Consider the following 16,497-nt stretch of genomic DNA (forward strand, 5'->3'; position numbering starts at 1 on the left):
AGACTCATTTTAATACCATTCAGGTACCCTGGACAGCCCAACCTTGCAAAGTCTGGCTCTTGTCATCAAAGAAAGCAACTCCAGCTGCATGTGGCCTCTCTGGAGCACGCTGAGGCCTAGCTGAATTGGCCTGGTAGGCTGATGCCAGGTCATCGTGGCCAAGAGGCTTCTTTCTGCACCTACTCCTTCCTTCAGCAGAGCTGTGCGATTTCCGTCAGAATTCCCTCCGGCTTCCTTCAAGCATACTGGGAAGCACCCACTGTGATCTGAGCAGTACCTGTGCGTTGTGCTCTCTGTGGCCAGCACTGAAAATGCCTCTGCCTCCATGTCCCCAAACCACTGCAAGTTTCTCATCTGCAGATTTTTGTCTCCCTCCTCAGCATATGGGACAATGTCTGAAGGTATGCTTGTTTGTCACAGTGGTGGTGGTTGTGGGATGCTACTGGAATCTTGTGGGTAGAGGCCAGTGATGCTAACCACCCTGCAAAATATAGGCAGCTCCTGTACCTGCTAACAGAGAGTGCTTTAGCTGAAAACATCAGTGAGCCCCAGTTGGCTTCTTGCAGCTGCTTACACCAGTGTAGAGGCAACTGCTATCACAGGGGTTGGCTACCTCCCTGGAGCCCACAGCGCAAACCCCGAAAGAAGAGAAGATAGTGTAGCCAACTGGATGAACAGGACTCAAGTGTCTGCTGGACAAATAAGTCATTGGTGTCCCAGGGGATACCTGGGAAGAACAATAGGGAAGGAGGGTAAGTCATCGAGAAGGCGACACAGCAATTCAAGAGCTGACAGGGAGTAAGTCCTCCCTACTTGAGTGTTAGACCCTAGATTTCCCTGACGCTTTTTAAGGCAGGGAACAAATATTGATATTACTGATGTAGCCAACACTGTTTTACAGGTGCTATGCAGCGTGGCCCTCATCATGACCTCATGGTGGGGGATTTGTATCAACACTCACTTTGAGGAAGGGAAGACAATCTAGAGGTGAAAGTAATGCTCCCACAGGTGACAAAGCCAGCAACGTGTGGGACCACGTGGCACTTCCTTTAGGGAAAAGCCTCTGAGTCTGCAGGAAACAGAAAGACTCACTCCCAAAGAGCTAAGCCCATGCTGCAAGGGCTGCTTTGTTTTGTATGTGTTGGAGTTACATTTATTTTGTACATAGACATGAGTTTCCACTAAAAAGGAGAAATACTAAACATTTGAAATTCTAGTCATGTGTCACCTCAGGGACAAGTGAATTCTGACTTTGCCTGCAATAACCTAAGCACAAATTGGAACTCCAGTAATAAAATGAGAGCTTGAAAAACTAAGCACCTGGGGCTGATGAAAGTAATGCATTTGTCTCAGGGCAGGAGCTGTATGAGAAGCTAAGTGTTTTGAGGGAGAAATGCGTCAAGACATAATCTTTTGGCCAACCTTTGATGGATGTGCTAATCTTCTCGGGTCAACACAGCTCACCCTGGCAATGCACTGTAATGAGTTATTTAAGAGGCAGCTACTTTTTATAAATGGACTATTTCATCCATCTTTAGATTTTCATTCTCAGAAATGGATGCCTTTATCAAAATGATATTTGCTATAGAGTCTCAGCTCCATCATGCCTTTTCTGTAACAGAGACTACAGAAGTGATTGGGCTCGGGAATTATTCTTTGCTTTCAATTCTGTATGACATTAATGCTCTGTAGAGAAAACAAGATAATGATAATGTCAGCCAGGCAATTTTCATTCCATTAGAGCAGCAGTACCTGTAGACCGTGCCTTTTTCCCCCTCTCTCGGCACTGGGAGTTGGACCCAGAGGTGCTCTACCATTGAGCTACATCCCCAGCCTGTTTCATTTTTTATTTTGCAAAGTTGCCCAGGCTGGGCCCCACTGTTTTTCAAAATAAAGTTTTACTGGAACACAATTTGTTTTGTTACTATCACTGCCTTCACACTGTGAAGGTATTTGACCCTGTGGCCTGCAAAGCCAGAAGTACTTATTTTGAGGCCCTGTATCAAGCACGAGGGCAAGCTCTGTATTAGGCATTAAAAAGAAGTGGGCCTTGTCTCACTGCATGCTTGTCTCATTTTCATGGGGAGCTGAAGAAGTTATAGTCAGAGAAAACATGTGGCTTAAGGTATTTGTGAAGTTCAGATGGGTAAAAGAAAATATAAAGACAACACATTTGATTTTATCAAGAAAAAGTTTGTCACATCAGCAACAGTAGACATCCTGCTGACTGCCAAGTGGCTGACATATGACATCTACTTACAGATCACATCTAAAATGTTCCCCATGGGGGGCCGGGGAGATAGCTCAGTAGAATAAGTGCTTGCCTGGCAAGTGCAAGGGCCTGAGTTCAATACCTGTTCTACCAAAAAGAAAAAAAGTCCCCCAAATCTCATGTATTCAGAGGTGAGGTGGGCTTTTGGAAGGTGACTGGATCATAGGGGCCTGGTACTGATCAATGGACTCACCCACTCACAAGTTCCCCAACTCAGGGTGGGGACTGGTTGGCGGTATGTGTCACAGGAGGCATCACCTTCATGGGTCCCTGTTCCTCTCTCCATTTCTCTCTGCTTCCTGGCTGCCACAGGGTGAGCAGTTTTTTTTCACCATGTCCTTCTACAATACTGCTTCTGCCTTAGACTGAGAACTCCCAAACCATGAACCAAAGCAGGCTGCAGGTGTCAGGTATTTTATTCCAGTGACAGGACAGATAACAGAGTAAACAGCTCCCAAGAGGCCCACTGGGCCCTTGGTGAACATGCTTAGATATCAGTAGAAAAGTCTCTTTCCCTGAGAAATTCACAGGAGACATGAAAAGAGTTTATTTCAAAAGTGAAAGGGGTGGGGCCGGGGAGATGGCTCAGTGGAATAAGTGCTTCCCCGGTAAGCACAAGGGTCTGAGTTCAATCCCCAGGACCGCCCACAAAAAAAAAAAAAAAAAAAAAAAGTGAAAGGGGTGAGACTGGGGACTGTTCAGGAAGCATTCTCCTGGGAGCCCTGTCCCAAGACTCAGAACTTCAGGGGAATGACAGGCCAGTACCTGGGCTGCTTTCTGTCACAATGCTTGTCAAAGCTCAGCTGCATAGCAGTCTCCATGGCCAGGATCTTGGCTGCACTCTCCCCATACAAGCGCTTCATCTCAGCCTGGCGCCGCTCCCCTGGCCTCTCACTTGGGGGCTCTATGGTGCGGCGGTTGTTGTAGTACAGGCCGTGGTCGGCATACACATACTCATCCAGGCGCTCTGCCTCCAGCTGTTGCTGCCGCCCTGGAAAGACACAAGAACATGAGCCCCCCCACACACACAGGAGGTATGTGCCACCACCGCCCTGTCAGGGTCCCCTAAAGTCCCTTGGCTTTCCACTGTACCCAAGTGCACCAGCAGAGAGGGATCTGGTTAGATACTTGTAACACATGCAAAATGGGGCCATAATTTGTATGTTTCACTGCTGGGTAGCTTGTACCATCTGATACAACTGTCCCATGCCATCTGATGACCAGTCATGAATATAGCACTGGTGATACAAGCAAGTGGGGACATTTTTTTGTGTAACTAGTACAGGGTCTACAGGGTCTCACTACACAGATCAGACTGATAGTGATTCTCTTGTTTTCAGCCTCCCAAGCACTGGGATTACAGGCGCATGCCACCATGACATGCTGAGGATTGAACCCTGGTCCTTGCATCTGCCTAAGCAGGTGCTTTAATCTGCTGAGCTATCTGGCTGGCCTCTGCATGTTCTATTAATTTCAATGAACTCTTGGCTGGGGACATAGCTCAGGACTAGAGCACCTGCCTAGCATGCAGGAAGTCCTGGATATAATCTCCAGAACTAAAGGGAAAAATAAGATTCCTGTGATGTAAGAATTATTTATTTATGTATTTATGTATTTATTTAGTGCAGGGTCTCACTGTGCAGCTCAGACTTGTAGTGATCCTCCTGTTTTCTTCCTCCCTAATGCTGGGATTACAGGCATGCACTACCATGTCCAGACTAAGAAATATTTATTGAATTAATCTTCCCTATTCTTTTTTTACTATAGCAAGTCTCGGTATCATAATTTTTATTCTCATGTAAATCACAACATAAAAATGTGAAGAAAACAATGCTGCATAAGGTAAAATTTAGCCAACTCACATAGATTCCATGAGTGACTGTCAAGAGAGAAATTGATAGCAGAGGGTACATTATCTGTAGCTACTATTGCTACCAAGAGAAATGCCACTAGATAAGGAGGAAAGATGGCTGTAGGGGAATAAAACAATGACATAAATCATTCTTTCCTGCTGGTTCCCTCTCCACTAGTACCTGGCAGGGAACACAGTGCTGCACTAATCAAGTGTGAAGGGAAAGATATTTATATGGCTATGTGTAGTCACTCTCATAAATTCTGTTCCTTATAAATATCACCTTGGAGACAGGAGGAAAGAGTTTTACAAACTCAGACACATTATTAAAAAATAGGTAAGGCCAAGTGTGGGTGGCCACTGCTCTCCTGGACCACGTGCAACTTAACTTTTCATATGGAAGGAATATGTGATAAACCAAATGGCTGTCAAACAAACAAATATCCCCAAACTCTTATCTTACCCATGGAAAGAGATATGGCTGGTTTACTGTGAAATGCAGAACAAAGCCAAAATATTGGCTTAATGTGTTCCTGCTGGCTTGAACCACTAGTGGTACATGTACGACTCTCCTATCAGGCAACTTGTATACCAGATGGAGCTGTCCTATGTTCCCTGATAGCATAGTCCTGTATATAGCACTGGTGGTTCAGAGCCGCCTGGCAGCAAGACATATAAATCATGGCCCTATCATGGCAAAGGTACTGGGGGCCAACAAGCATTTTCTTCTCAATTTTTGTTTTTCTGCCAGGTTTGAAACATCAATATGTAATCTGTTTGGCTGTTTAAGTCCTATGTTGTGTGGGTGGTGGCGGTGTGTCTGTAATCCCAGCACCTAGAAGGCTGAGGCAGGAGGATCACAGCAAAACTGAAGCCAGTCTAGGCTACAGAATGAGTTTAAGGCCTGAACTACAGAGACCTTCACTGCTCCATGCTGAGGTCTGTTGCAACAGTGTGGGATCCTAACTGGCCAGAGACCATGGCCATTTCCAGACTTTTTTTAGACTCCTAGTTAACGATCAAAGAGAAAAAAGAAATTATTAAGCACTGGGTCAGAGAAAAACACTCAATGGCTGCAACATCTGCTTATTTCCATAAGACCCCTTTGTGCTCCTGGGTAGAAGCTGGTGGAAGATGGCTGGCACGCAGCCCCTCTAACTGCAACCCTGTTCTGCTGGGCCTCGGGAGGAAGAGGACAGGTGGCCTAGGATGCCGATGTGCACACACAGATTGGTGAGGTGTGTATGGTTTCTAAGCATACGTGCAGGACTTTTGCACTCAGGCCTCCCAAAAGATCTAGCACTTCTGGAAAGCCCTTTCCAGACATAGTTCGAGGCTGCTGGCCAGGCCCTGGACTTTCCACTAAAGGTGGAATGTCACAGAAGGATCTCATATTCAAATCTGTCCCAAGACTACAATTGATTCATGGACAGATTCGGGGGTAGACCAGATGTTCAACTTCTTGTCTAAATCTGATCCTTGAGTTTAGAAGTTTTAATGAACACCAGGATCTTAAACTTTCTTAACAGCGCTGTTTCCTGCCATCAGGGTATGTGAATTTATCCTGTTTCCTGCTTTATCTTTTCCTAAACATTTAACAAATATTATTTGTTTATTTATTTGGTACAGGGTCTCACTCTACAGCTTGGACTCATAGTGATCCTCCTGTCTCTGCCACCCCAGTGCTGGGATTACAGGTGTGTGCACCAATGGCCAGTTTTGGTGGCTGGGGCCGGCATGACATGCAGTACCATGGATTGAACCTGGGTCCTTGTGCTTGCCAGACAGGCGCTTAGACTGCTGAGGTACCTCCCTAGTCCTCCTTAACACTTAAGATGTTTAAATTTATGCTCCTTGTTACTTTTTTGGCAAAAAAAAAAAACAAGAAAAGAGAACTATTTAACAGCCATTCAGTAGGTAAAGGCTTACACATGGAAGGATGTTTTATACTGACCTCTGCCCATGAAACGTGCGGATACCACACAAGCACGTGTAGCAGGCCAGGCAGCCCATGCCATGTTGCAAGTTCAAGTTCAGCGTTTGCTCGCTGGTCACCATCACAGGATCTTAGGGGTTTTTTTTGTTTGTCTGTTTGTTTTGCAGTACTGGGGATTAAACTCAGGACCCTGCACTTGCCCTACTGAGCCCTACTGAGCTACACTGAGCTATCTCCCCAGCCCAGGATCTTAGTTCTTAATAAAGGTCACACAGTATAAACTGGGCATGGTGCTACAGGCTGATAATCCCAGCACTCTGAGAGGCCAGGGCAAGTGAGTCCAAAATTTGAGCCCAGCGTGGGCAACAATTTAGTGTGAGCCTGTCTCACAATAAAATGTAGCCCTGGGTTCAATTTGTGGTATCACCAACCCCCCCCCCCAAAAAAAAAGAGCAAAAACACACCACGTAAGATACAGGGTAAGAATCAAACAATTATGGCACGGCCCTCTTCCCTTGACTCTGCCTGTATGTCCTTCTCATTCATGCTTTCTCAAGAAACTTTAAGGCCCCATGCTTGTACTCTCCCTGCACAGGCTCTCAAGGTTTGCTCTAAAACACTGATCCAGCAAGTGAGAAGTCTGCCATATCACAGGCTCTGATGGATCTACTGGCACCTATGCCAAGGTCTGAGGGTCATCTAGGGCCAAAGAGCACTGTCTCCTTCACTCATGGCTGTATCCCCTGCCTAGGTGGCTACTATGCCTGACATAAATCAAGTGCTCAGGAATGACTGTCCAATGAATGCTCAAAGTTCACATGTTATCTCTTGTAAATAACGCTTCTAGATGCTGTCAAAGAAAAATGATGATAAACCTGTGAGAGAGACAGATGTTCCAATCTCAGAGGACCCTGGGCAAGACTCCCTGCCCTTGGGTTCCTCAGAGACCCCATGGCACAGGGCTGGGGGAGAGGGAAGGGAGCAGAGAGACACCTATGATCTGGGGGTTAAACCCTGTTCCCTTACACCTAGTCACTGCACTTCTACTTAAGGTCTGGGGTTAACCTTAGAGCTTAGAAAACCAGTCAACTTAAAATGAAATACATTCAGACTTGCCAGGCATAATGGTACATGCCTGTAATCCCAGCACTGGAGAAATTGAGGCAGGAGGATCACTATGAGTCTGAGCCAGCCTGGACTACAGAGTGAGTTCAAGGCCCACCTGAACTGCATAGTGATACCTTGTCGCAAAAAGACTGAAAAAAAAAAAGGAAAGTACACAGATACTCTCAGACTGGCTGTGCGCTGATGGTCACAACATCTGCAAGCACTTTAGTACACACTGACTTGGAGGACCCCGTAACCGTTGAATGGAAGGAACATCCTTGTTTGGAAGCCTCCATTTATTCTGATTTCTATCAAATGCTTCCTTCCTCCCTGGCAGGGACAGAAAGGGTTCTCAATCATTGGAAGACTCAATCACTGGCTCTGTCTAATTCAGGCGAGGGCTCAGCCAACTGGACAGAGACCCTTCCAGCTGAAGCTGAGAAGTACAGGTACCTTGTCGTGGACAGGTAGGCCAGCTTTACTGGAAACAGCTGTGGGACTTACTGCTATCACTTTTTATCTTACAGGGCATCTGGCCAAGAGAATTTGTTTAACTACAAATCAGAACGAGCTTTGGATCCCATTCCAGCTTTAACATGGGCTTTCTGTGGGCTGAGTCATGTCTTCCTAACTGCATGCCCATCCAGAACCCTAGGACATGACCTTACTTGGAAACTGGGTCTTTGCAGATAAAATTAACAAGGTTGAAATCATATTGGACGAGTGTTGCCGATATGCCAGAAAGAGGCCTTCTTGATCTAATCACAGGTGTGTTCTCCTCAGTTGTGCCCATTAAATATACTTAGTGTCCTTGCTTAGATGACACAGAGACATCATGGGGAAACCATGTGAAGATGGGGCAGAGGAGGGAGTGATGCTGCACAGGCCAAGGAACACAAGGGACGCCAGAAGCTGGGAGAAACAGGGTCCTGGAGCCTAATCAAGGAAAGCGTCCCTGTTGACATCTTGATTTCTGACTTTTAGATCTGTGTTGATTTAAGCCACCATGTTTATGGTAATTTGCTATAGCAGCCCTAGGAAATGAGTAAGATGATTAATACGCAGATAGGGCTAGAATAAGACAAACAGTAAGATATTAAGGAAAAATTGTATTCGACTTCATCTAGGTGGAAGATATTTAATGTTGATATATTTGCCTCTATCGATGCATCTACGTGATGTTACCAATTTCCTTTATAAAGGGGGAAGAGTAAGGGAAATTACTTGAAGTTTAGAGAATCTTACATAGAAGGAAACCATTCATATAATATTCAATAGAAACCGTGATCAGTCCTAAAGCAGACTGTTTTGAAGGACAAAGCACTAAGATAGTGAGTGTTAAGGAGTTTTGGAATGCCACTTACCCTCATTTTTCTAGGAACCCCCCCGCCACCACAGTGTGCATGGTACCTGGGAGTTGATCCCAGGGCCTTGAACTGAGCTACATCTCCAGTCCTATTTATTTTTTATTTTGACATAGAGTCTCGCTAAGTTCACCACCTGGCCTTGAACCTGCAATACTACTGCCTCAGCCTCTCAAGAAGCTGCGATTATAGGTATGCGCCACTGTGCTCAGCTAGCACGTCTTTCTGATGAGATTTTCTACTGTGTTGCTAAAATTAAGGACGACAGTACAACTGAGGGAAAACACAAATGTGATTATATCAAGAATGCCTCAGGGCCAGGGAGATAGCTCAGTAGAATAAGCACTTGCCTGTCAAGTGCAAAGGCCTGAGTTCAATGCCCGGTTCTGCCAAAAAAAAAAAAAAAATGAATGCCTCATTCTCAGAATACACAAGCTTGTCAGTAGAACTGGGCCCATTTCTGATAGGCTCCTTATCCTCCGTTCCTTGCTCCATGACAAATCCTGAAGTTAGTGGACAATTGCTTCTCACTTTACAACGGAAGTGCATTTATATCTTCCTCTCCCCTTTTCTGTAACCTCCCACATCTATCATTCACTGATAGGCTTTATGCACTTCTGAACAGCAGGATTAGATGAAAAGAACACACAATGTGACTTGTGTTCCATCAGTGTGATTTCACACTTTAGCTGCATTATCTAAACCGAAACAGCTCCCAGAACACCAGGCCACTGGCTTCACTATACGATCTAGGCTTTCAATAGAGGGTGGCTAAAGAGAAACAGGTGGGTCTCTGGCAGACTGAAGGCTCACCACGATGACTGAGTGTATGCCTTCTGGCTCAGGTAGACAGAACACAATGGAGCAGATGGCTCCCACTGCGTGTACAAACACCACATCTGGGTCCTCTAAACAACAGCATGCCAGTGTCTCAGAGAGCCGACTTACCTCCTTTTTTTCATTCCAAACAGATGCCACCCCTCAAAGCCTAGAGCAGGTTCCTTGACTGCACACCTATGCCATACTGCTCTTCTTTTCCCTGTCTAGGACATCACCTCTTCCGCTCATTTGTATCAGCAGTCCAGGACTACACCATAGACACTCTCCTATGCATCATTTTAAATCTGATTTTGTTTCCTTTTCCCAACTGGCCTAACCCTATCATATTCTTCGAGATAAACCCCTGTTGTGACCCAGTGTCTACCCGCAAAACACAGGTGCTAACCATCTGAATAGCACAGCCCCAAAACAACAGGGTCAGGGCTTACGCCCTATGAAGGATGGTAACCTCTCAGGTTCCCTCTTAAGAATTAGGACTATAGTCTCCCAGCCTCCAGTGGTAGCCATGTATGCCTCAAAATGCTTTTCTTAACCTAATGGTAAATATTTTTTTTGCTAAGGAAATAATTGAAAACACAGCTGACCTTTCAAAATCAACTATCTACTTTCTCATAAGCAACATTACCAATATGTTTTAAGTAATGGAAATACGGTGATAGGAAATGATGACATGCAACATAATCAAAAGCATGCATGTTCCCACTGCACAGAAGGAGCTCTCCATTCTTTTGTGGTTTTGTTTTTGGAAGATGTTAATTAGAGATTATCTGGAAAGGTAGGAATCAGAAACAAGAACATGCTGTCTGGTCTGCAGGACAGGACCCGAAAGAGTATTAAACAAAATTCAGATGACAAATTGTATAACACATATGTTCCTGGGGAAGTGAATAATACTGAAAAGGTAAACTTGTAAAATTCAGCTATGTCTTCTCTTGCTGGTATTATTTTGTGAAATCCTGTGTTCTCTAAATGATTCAGGTTTCAAGCTGAATTTGCCCTTTTTGAACAAGTAGTTTCTAGTGGTTCAAAGAACAGTCCAAAACAAGAAAACCTGACCCAATTATTCACACCACCCAGGGTCCTTATCTCTTTCTTAAAGCTTCTCCCGACCGTGTATGTTAACTAAATCTCCATGAAAATTTCTAGTGAAGGCAATGGATTGGAAAGCACCATGGGCATTCAAATTACTTCCACATGAATTCCATGCTTCACTCCTGCTCAAAGGAACACGTTTATCCTGTACCCCCCACAAAGGTTGTGACAGAAATAATGTTAGTGAGTTGCTGCCCATTATTTTCTTCCTGGAACAGGATCAGTCCCTGGAAGCTTCTTCTAATATACACCAAGTCTTCAGATCAGATTCTGCATCACACTGAGTTCTTACCCTCACCAGACAATTTTCACCTACCAGGCACCTGTCAATGCTCTCTGCAAAGATTCTAGGACAAGTTCTGAACTGTGCATTCTCAATCCCCCCACCCCCCCACTGGGGACTGAACTGAGGGCTTTGCACAGGGGCTAGGCAAAAATTCTACCACTAAGCTATATTCCCAACTACACGTTTTAAAGGCATAAAGAACTGGAATGCAGTTGTATTTAGTGCTATTAGTGACATGGGAATGTCATTTTCTGTGCATTTGCTAAATTATATTTTAGGAAGCAAGAACATCCTTGAATTAACAAAAAATTGTGTTAATCACTAAATTTGACAGAACCCTAATTTAATTATTCTATGTTTTTATTGTTCTAAATTAGTTTAAAAGTTTGAAAGGACTTACCAAGAGCAGAAATATATGAATTTTCTGAAGCCACAAATCATGTTATTAAACATACTGCAGGCAGAATTTCAATCAAACACTAACCAAGACAGACAGACAAGGGCAAAACCCATGTATGGTCAATATACCAGGTTAAAGTATGGGTTAGTAGCAATGAACCCTACCAACTAACACTTACTGGCCTCGCCTTTATATCATACACCATTCTATGATCCTTGTATGACCCCATTTTTTCTTCATAATTATCACCCCATTAACTAGAATCTTCACTGCACAGGTGAGAAGATACAGGAACAGAACAGTGAAGATGGGGTGGGTCCCACAATAAGCCCCTCCAGAGGCTGTGGGAGCTGGGCTGGACACCTGGGATCTGAGCCATTCTGCCACAGTGGCCTCTGTATCTTGTTCGTAAAAACACCCGTGTCCAAAGTGGTGTTATGTTAATGATGGAGGTAGCAAGGGGTTTTATAAAATACTTTTTGATGGCTTGCTACTAGATTATATTTAAACAAGCATGTACCATGTTCTCTTTATCAAGAGGGCCAAAGCTGTGTGTGGTTTACTTTACACAGACTGCATTTGGGAGAAAGAAAATTCTCACAGGATGACGGCATTAGTTTCTTAGGGCTGCCAACACAAAGTACCATAAACTGCGTGGCTCTGAAGAACAGCAACTTAGCGTTTCTGGGTTCTGGGGCTCAAAAATCAGAAGTCCAGGCATGAGCAGGGCCGTGCTTTCCCTGAAAGTGTTAAGGAAGGATCTGTTGCAGACCTCTCTACCAGCTTCTATTTGTTTGTGGTTTGTGGCACTGGGGATTGAGCCCTCGGCTTTGTGAATGCTAGGCAAGTGTTATACCTCTGAGCTACACTCCAGCAGACTCTGCCAGCCTCTGGACAGCCCTTGGACTGTGGCAGTGAAATGCCAATTTTCACACCATCTTCCCCCCTATGCGTGTCTGTAAGTTCACATGTTCCTCTTTTTATAAAGTCCAAGTCATATGACATTAGCGTCTCCTCATGACTTCATTTTACATCTGGTAACTCTGCAAAGATCCTGTTTCTAGGTAAGATTGCCTTCTGAGGTACTGGGGGATAGAAAGCCACCAGCTCATCTTTTTGAGGATACATAAGTCAATACAGAACTATGATGAAAATAGGAAATTTGGAGTTTTGGAATAAAGTAAGCAGATTTGGAAGTAACAATGAAGAAGACATGAAATTCATCAAGTTTAGAAAAGATTTGGTAAAATATCTCATAGAACTGTAGCAAGTACAGCAGTCTATGGGAGAAGAACTGTAACTGCTGACTGAAAGTTTTTAGAGGGCCGGCCAAATGGCTCATCAGATTAAAGCGCCTGCCATGCAGGCCCTGCCCCTGGGGCGTGCTGAGATGGAGATTGAGACCAGGAGTGCGGGCCTGTAATCCCAGTACTTGGGAGGTTGTAAACAGAATCACTATGATTCCAATCTAGTAGTGAAACCCTGAACACCCTGTAGACCCTTCCCTAAATACAGAAAAAATAAAGTTTATAATTAGTACAGAAACACAAATAGTGGTAAGTGCCTTTAGTTCTCATTATTTGGCAGGTAATTTTCATGACTTTGTTTACTTATTGGGAATTCTACATGACAAAGGCAATACGGAAGAACAGGAATAGTTATTAATCATGTCCGTAACTGTTTACATTTTTAAATTTGGTTGTAAAAATATTTCACTTTCAATTTGTTTACATTCGTGTTTTTTACACTGAATAACAATTTTAAGGGTCACTTTAAGTCAGCAGATAATTCAAACTGACCTTTAGGATGCCTGAAATTTGTTCCCAACCTTACTGACAACTTCCATCATAAAAGTATAAATTTCTGGTGGGAAAATCATGTCATTTCACAATAAGCACCCATCATAAGCCCTATCTCCACTACATTTTCTTTTTTGGATGCTGTAGTGAATAGCATTCCAGCCAGATGTGTACATGCTCCAAAGCCTATTCTCCCTCACTCATATTCTCTTAGACTAATGGTTGCTTGGTATGAATTTTGATAGGAGGTACAATTTATTGCTGGAGATCGAGGGAAGAAATATACTCTGTTACAGGAACACACAGTTTTGAAAATACTCATTTGGATATACTACCTAATATGCATCAAAGAAGTCAAAGAGTCAATCAAAAAAAAGTAGCTCAGTGCAGAATAACAGGGACAGACACTATGGGACATGACGTTTCACACAAAGGCTGCTGCTCAGTTCTTGGCATCCAGCAGAGATTGGTAAATCCTACCCTATTGGCAGAACACACAGTGTAAGACAGAGGTCAAACTGGCCCTTGCCCACATGTCTATGTTTCTGCTTATTAGAAAACTCTACAACAATTTCAAACAGGCCTAAGAAAGAATATTGAGACTGAATATTAGAAAGGAAAGCATATATGTATATATATAAAATCTGAGATACTTAAAAGACACATAGTCCCTTGCTATTTCATGGTTCGACTTTCATGGACTCACCGTTTTGCAGTTTTTCAAAAAACATTAACCTAAATTATTTATCATGGATTTTTTGCTGTATTGTGTGATTTTGCAGTAGCGTACAGTATGCATATACTGTTAAAATTACGTATGTTTATGAATTTAGAAAATGGTTAACAACATTAAAAGTGTTTTTGAAAGTGTGAGAAAGGTTTATAAGAGTGTGGGAAGGGTTTATAAAGCCTTAAATATACAGAAATACTAAAATAAATAAGTGACTACTTCGCTGATTTTCCCTTATTGTAGGAGTACCTGGAATGTATCCTCTGCAATGTGAGGGACCACTGTACTAAGAAACTTAAAATCCCAACTGTAGCTTTCTGATTGAAGACACTGGGCCTTTACTGCAATTCTCTAACACAGAGACACTGCACATTTCGTTACTCTGTTTAGGATCACGTTGTCACAGGGAGCAATTTAAAATGCTGTGCAGTATCAGGAATGTCTTTGGGTACATCCAGGGACATAGCACAAGTATGGTGTTTTAGGAACAAAGCCTTCTCAGGGGTAAGTCTTGACATAGAGGAAGCAGCACGGGAAGTGGAGTCAGGCAGACATGCCTCAACTCCTAGCGGCAAATTGCCCAGTTGAGCAATCGTCCTTCTTAAGGTTCATGCTCCTCATTTGTACAACTGGTTTAATGCCTTGAGGGACTACTGTGCGAGCTAGGGAATACATGTACAAGTATATGCTCTGTCTGGCAGAGTGGCTAACATTTCATAAGCAGCAGAGGTATTATTGGGATAAACTTTGTTCTAGAACTAAAATAAACAGCTCTGGAAGCTAATCTAACTGAAGTGCACTATTACGTTAGCTTTTCCAGGCACAGGCCTGGATTTGGAATATACCTGCACTCAAATGAAGGGCTACAAAATAACCTGATATACTAGGTAAGAGTAAAAGATGTAAAAGTCACTGTAAGGAAAGCCAGCATGAGGAAATGCTGGAACTTACGTCGCTCTTCTCTGTGCCTCTCCGTTTCTGCAAAGTACTGGCGGAGCTCGTCAGTGATTTCCATATTGCTCAGGTCATATTCTATCTCGTCCTCTGACTCTGTCATGACTTCCTCCTCTTCCAACACAGCTTCGTCTTCTCCCGTGGGGGGCCAGGTCCTATTACTTTCACACAGAGGGTATCCCGACTTTCCATCGTGGGAACAGCTATAGTCAGAGTCCTGCCAAGCCATGGGATGGTCATAGGAGGACCAAGGATATCCAGCATTATTATTGTAAGAGCTTTGGGGTGCAACTGCATTTGGGAAGCACCATGGGAAACTGAAGTACGCTGCCACGGCCTTCCTGTAGGCGATCTGGTGGTTTCGCATCCAAGCCATTGTCTGATGATAATGTTGCCAGTATCTTGCATATGCTGGATGACAATACCAAGACATGGCAGCTTTTGATGTTGACACCTACAAAATAAAGGGAACTCTAGGTCAGCCACCAAACAGTTCTCCCTCAAGAGATGTTCCAATTTCTCATCAACTAACCAACAGATACTTACTGAGAATCTATTAAATCCCTAGTCTACTGAGAATGCTAGACAGCTCTGTACTCAGGATACAGCAACCAACCAAGTATATGCACAATTGTTCTCTATGTGCAGTACATCAGTTGCACAGAGGACAATTTGTTCAAGGCTACAGGTTCTTATAATGAGGAAAGATGCTACTAGTGATTGCTTTGAGATAAGATGTACGGGCAGATAAAAGATCCCAGGTTTATTGTCTTGGCTATCTTTACCAGTTCCAAGTTGCAAATAGGCTGTTAATTCTAAAAGACTGTGACAGCCTTTGGTTCCTCCTCTTCTGCTTCATAACACTTTTTTAGTTTTCTGATGTACAAGTTGAATATATCTTATCCTAAATACTTGGGACCAGAAACACTTTTGTTGTAGTGAGGGTCTGCAAGGGAATAGATTTAATTCAGGACACATAATTTATAGGATTATTTTATAAATTCACTAAAAAAGTCAAATGCAGAAGAGTGTAGGAGATCTGTCTACACACTAGAGACCCAAAGAATCCAGCTGAGGGCCTGAATCTCACGGCAATGTCCTGCATGAGTCCAGCTGAGGACCTAGATCCCACAGCACTGTTTTCCATGAGTTTAATTGGAGGCCTAGAGTTTACACAATGTCTCATGCAAGTCTGTATCAAGGACCTGCATGGAGAAGGCCCAAAGTTCAGTGGTGGGAGATAGAAAGTCTGTGCTAGCGCGATGAAGAATCTGTGGTAGCAGGCCGAGGGATCTGCCAGGAAGCGATGCTCAAGGTAAAGAACAGAGCTCCCCTGGAAAGAACCAAAGTGATGCTTAGTGACATCAAGAACCAGAGTTCCTCTGCTAACAGCTGAATTCCTAGCAGGAAAACCAGCATGACAAGTTTTCTCTAGGCAAATCAATAGCACCCCATCTTCACCTTCAGTTCTTTTATGATGTTGGCAACCTTCAGGCGGGCCTTCCACACTCAGAACCATGCTGACTCAGTACAGCTGGGTGTTACAAGTTGACCACGAGTTAATGCACTACAATTTCAAATTTCAGTCATCTTGTAGATTTTAGAATGTTTGCATATACTTTCACTGGTTGTACATACCTAATATGAAAATCCAAACTGTGAAATGCTCCAAAATCTGAAACCTTTTGAAAATCATGTCAGAGTTCAAAAAGCTTTGGATTTTGGATCATTTTGGATACTTTGATTTGTAACACTCAACCCACACTTTTTTGGTCTTCATCATGGAATGAGAATGTCAAGAATTTAAAGACTTGGGCCGACCAAATAGCTCAGTGGATTAAAGCACCTGCAAGCATGCGCAGGGG

At 43.6% G+C, this 16,497-nt stretch overlaps 1 protein-coding gene across 2 annotated transcripts in view; it reads right to left on the reverse strand.

Annotated features, from left to right (window-relative positions):
- Positions 1-2,958: 2,958 nt before the first annotated feature.
- The window catches only part of Gemin8 (gem nuclear organelle associated protein 8), a 28,985-nt gene continuing 15,446 nt past the window's right edge, over positions 2,959-16,497 (reverse strand). Inside the window, exons 1-3 of one of the 2 annotated variants that reach the window (XM_012515555.2) lie at positions 16,094-16,168; positions 14,630-15,086; positions 2,959-3,263 (exon numbers count right to left, since the gene is read on the reverse strand). In XM_012515555.2, the coding sequence (XP_012371009.1) occupies positions 3,007-3,263; positions 14,630-15,065 (693 nt within the window). In that variant the 5' untranslated portion in view covers positions 15,066-15,086; positions 16,094-16,168 and the 3' untranslated portion in view covers positions 2,959-3,006. Of the gene's footprint in view, positions 3,264-14,629; positions 15,087-16,093; positions 16,169-16,497 lie in introns of those variants that run through there. The other variant, XM_023719594.1, reaches the window with a different exon arrangement.

The sequence above is a fragment of the Octodon degus genome, unplaced genomic scaffold (genome assembly GCF_000260255.1).
Source record: "Octodon degus isolate 3935 unplaced genomic scaffold, OctDeg1.0 scaffold00069, whole genome shotgun sequence".
NCBI lineage: Eukaryota > Metazoa > Chordata > Mammalia > Rodentia > Octodontidae > Octodon > Octodon degus.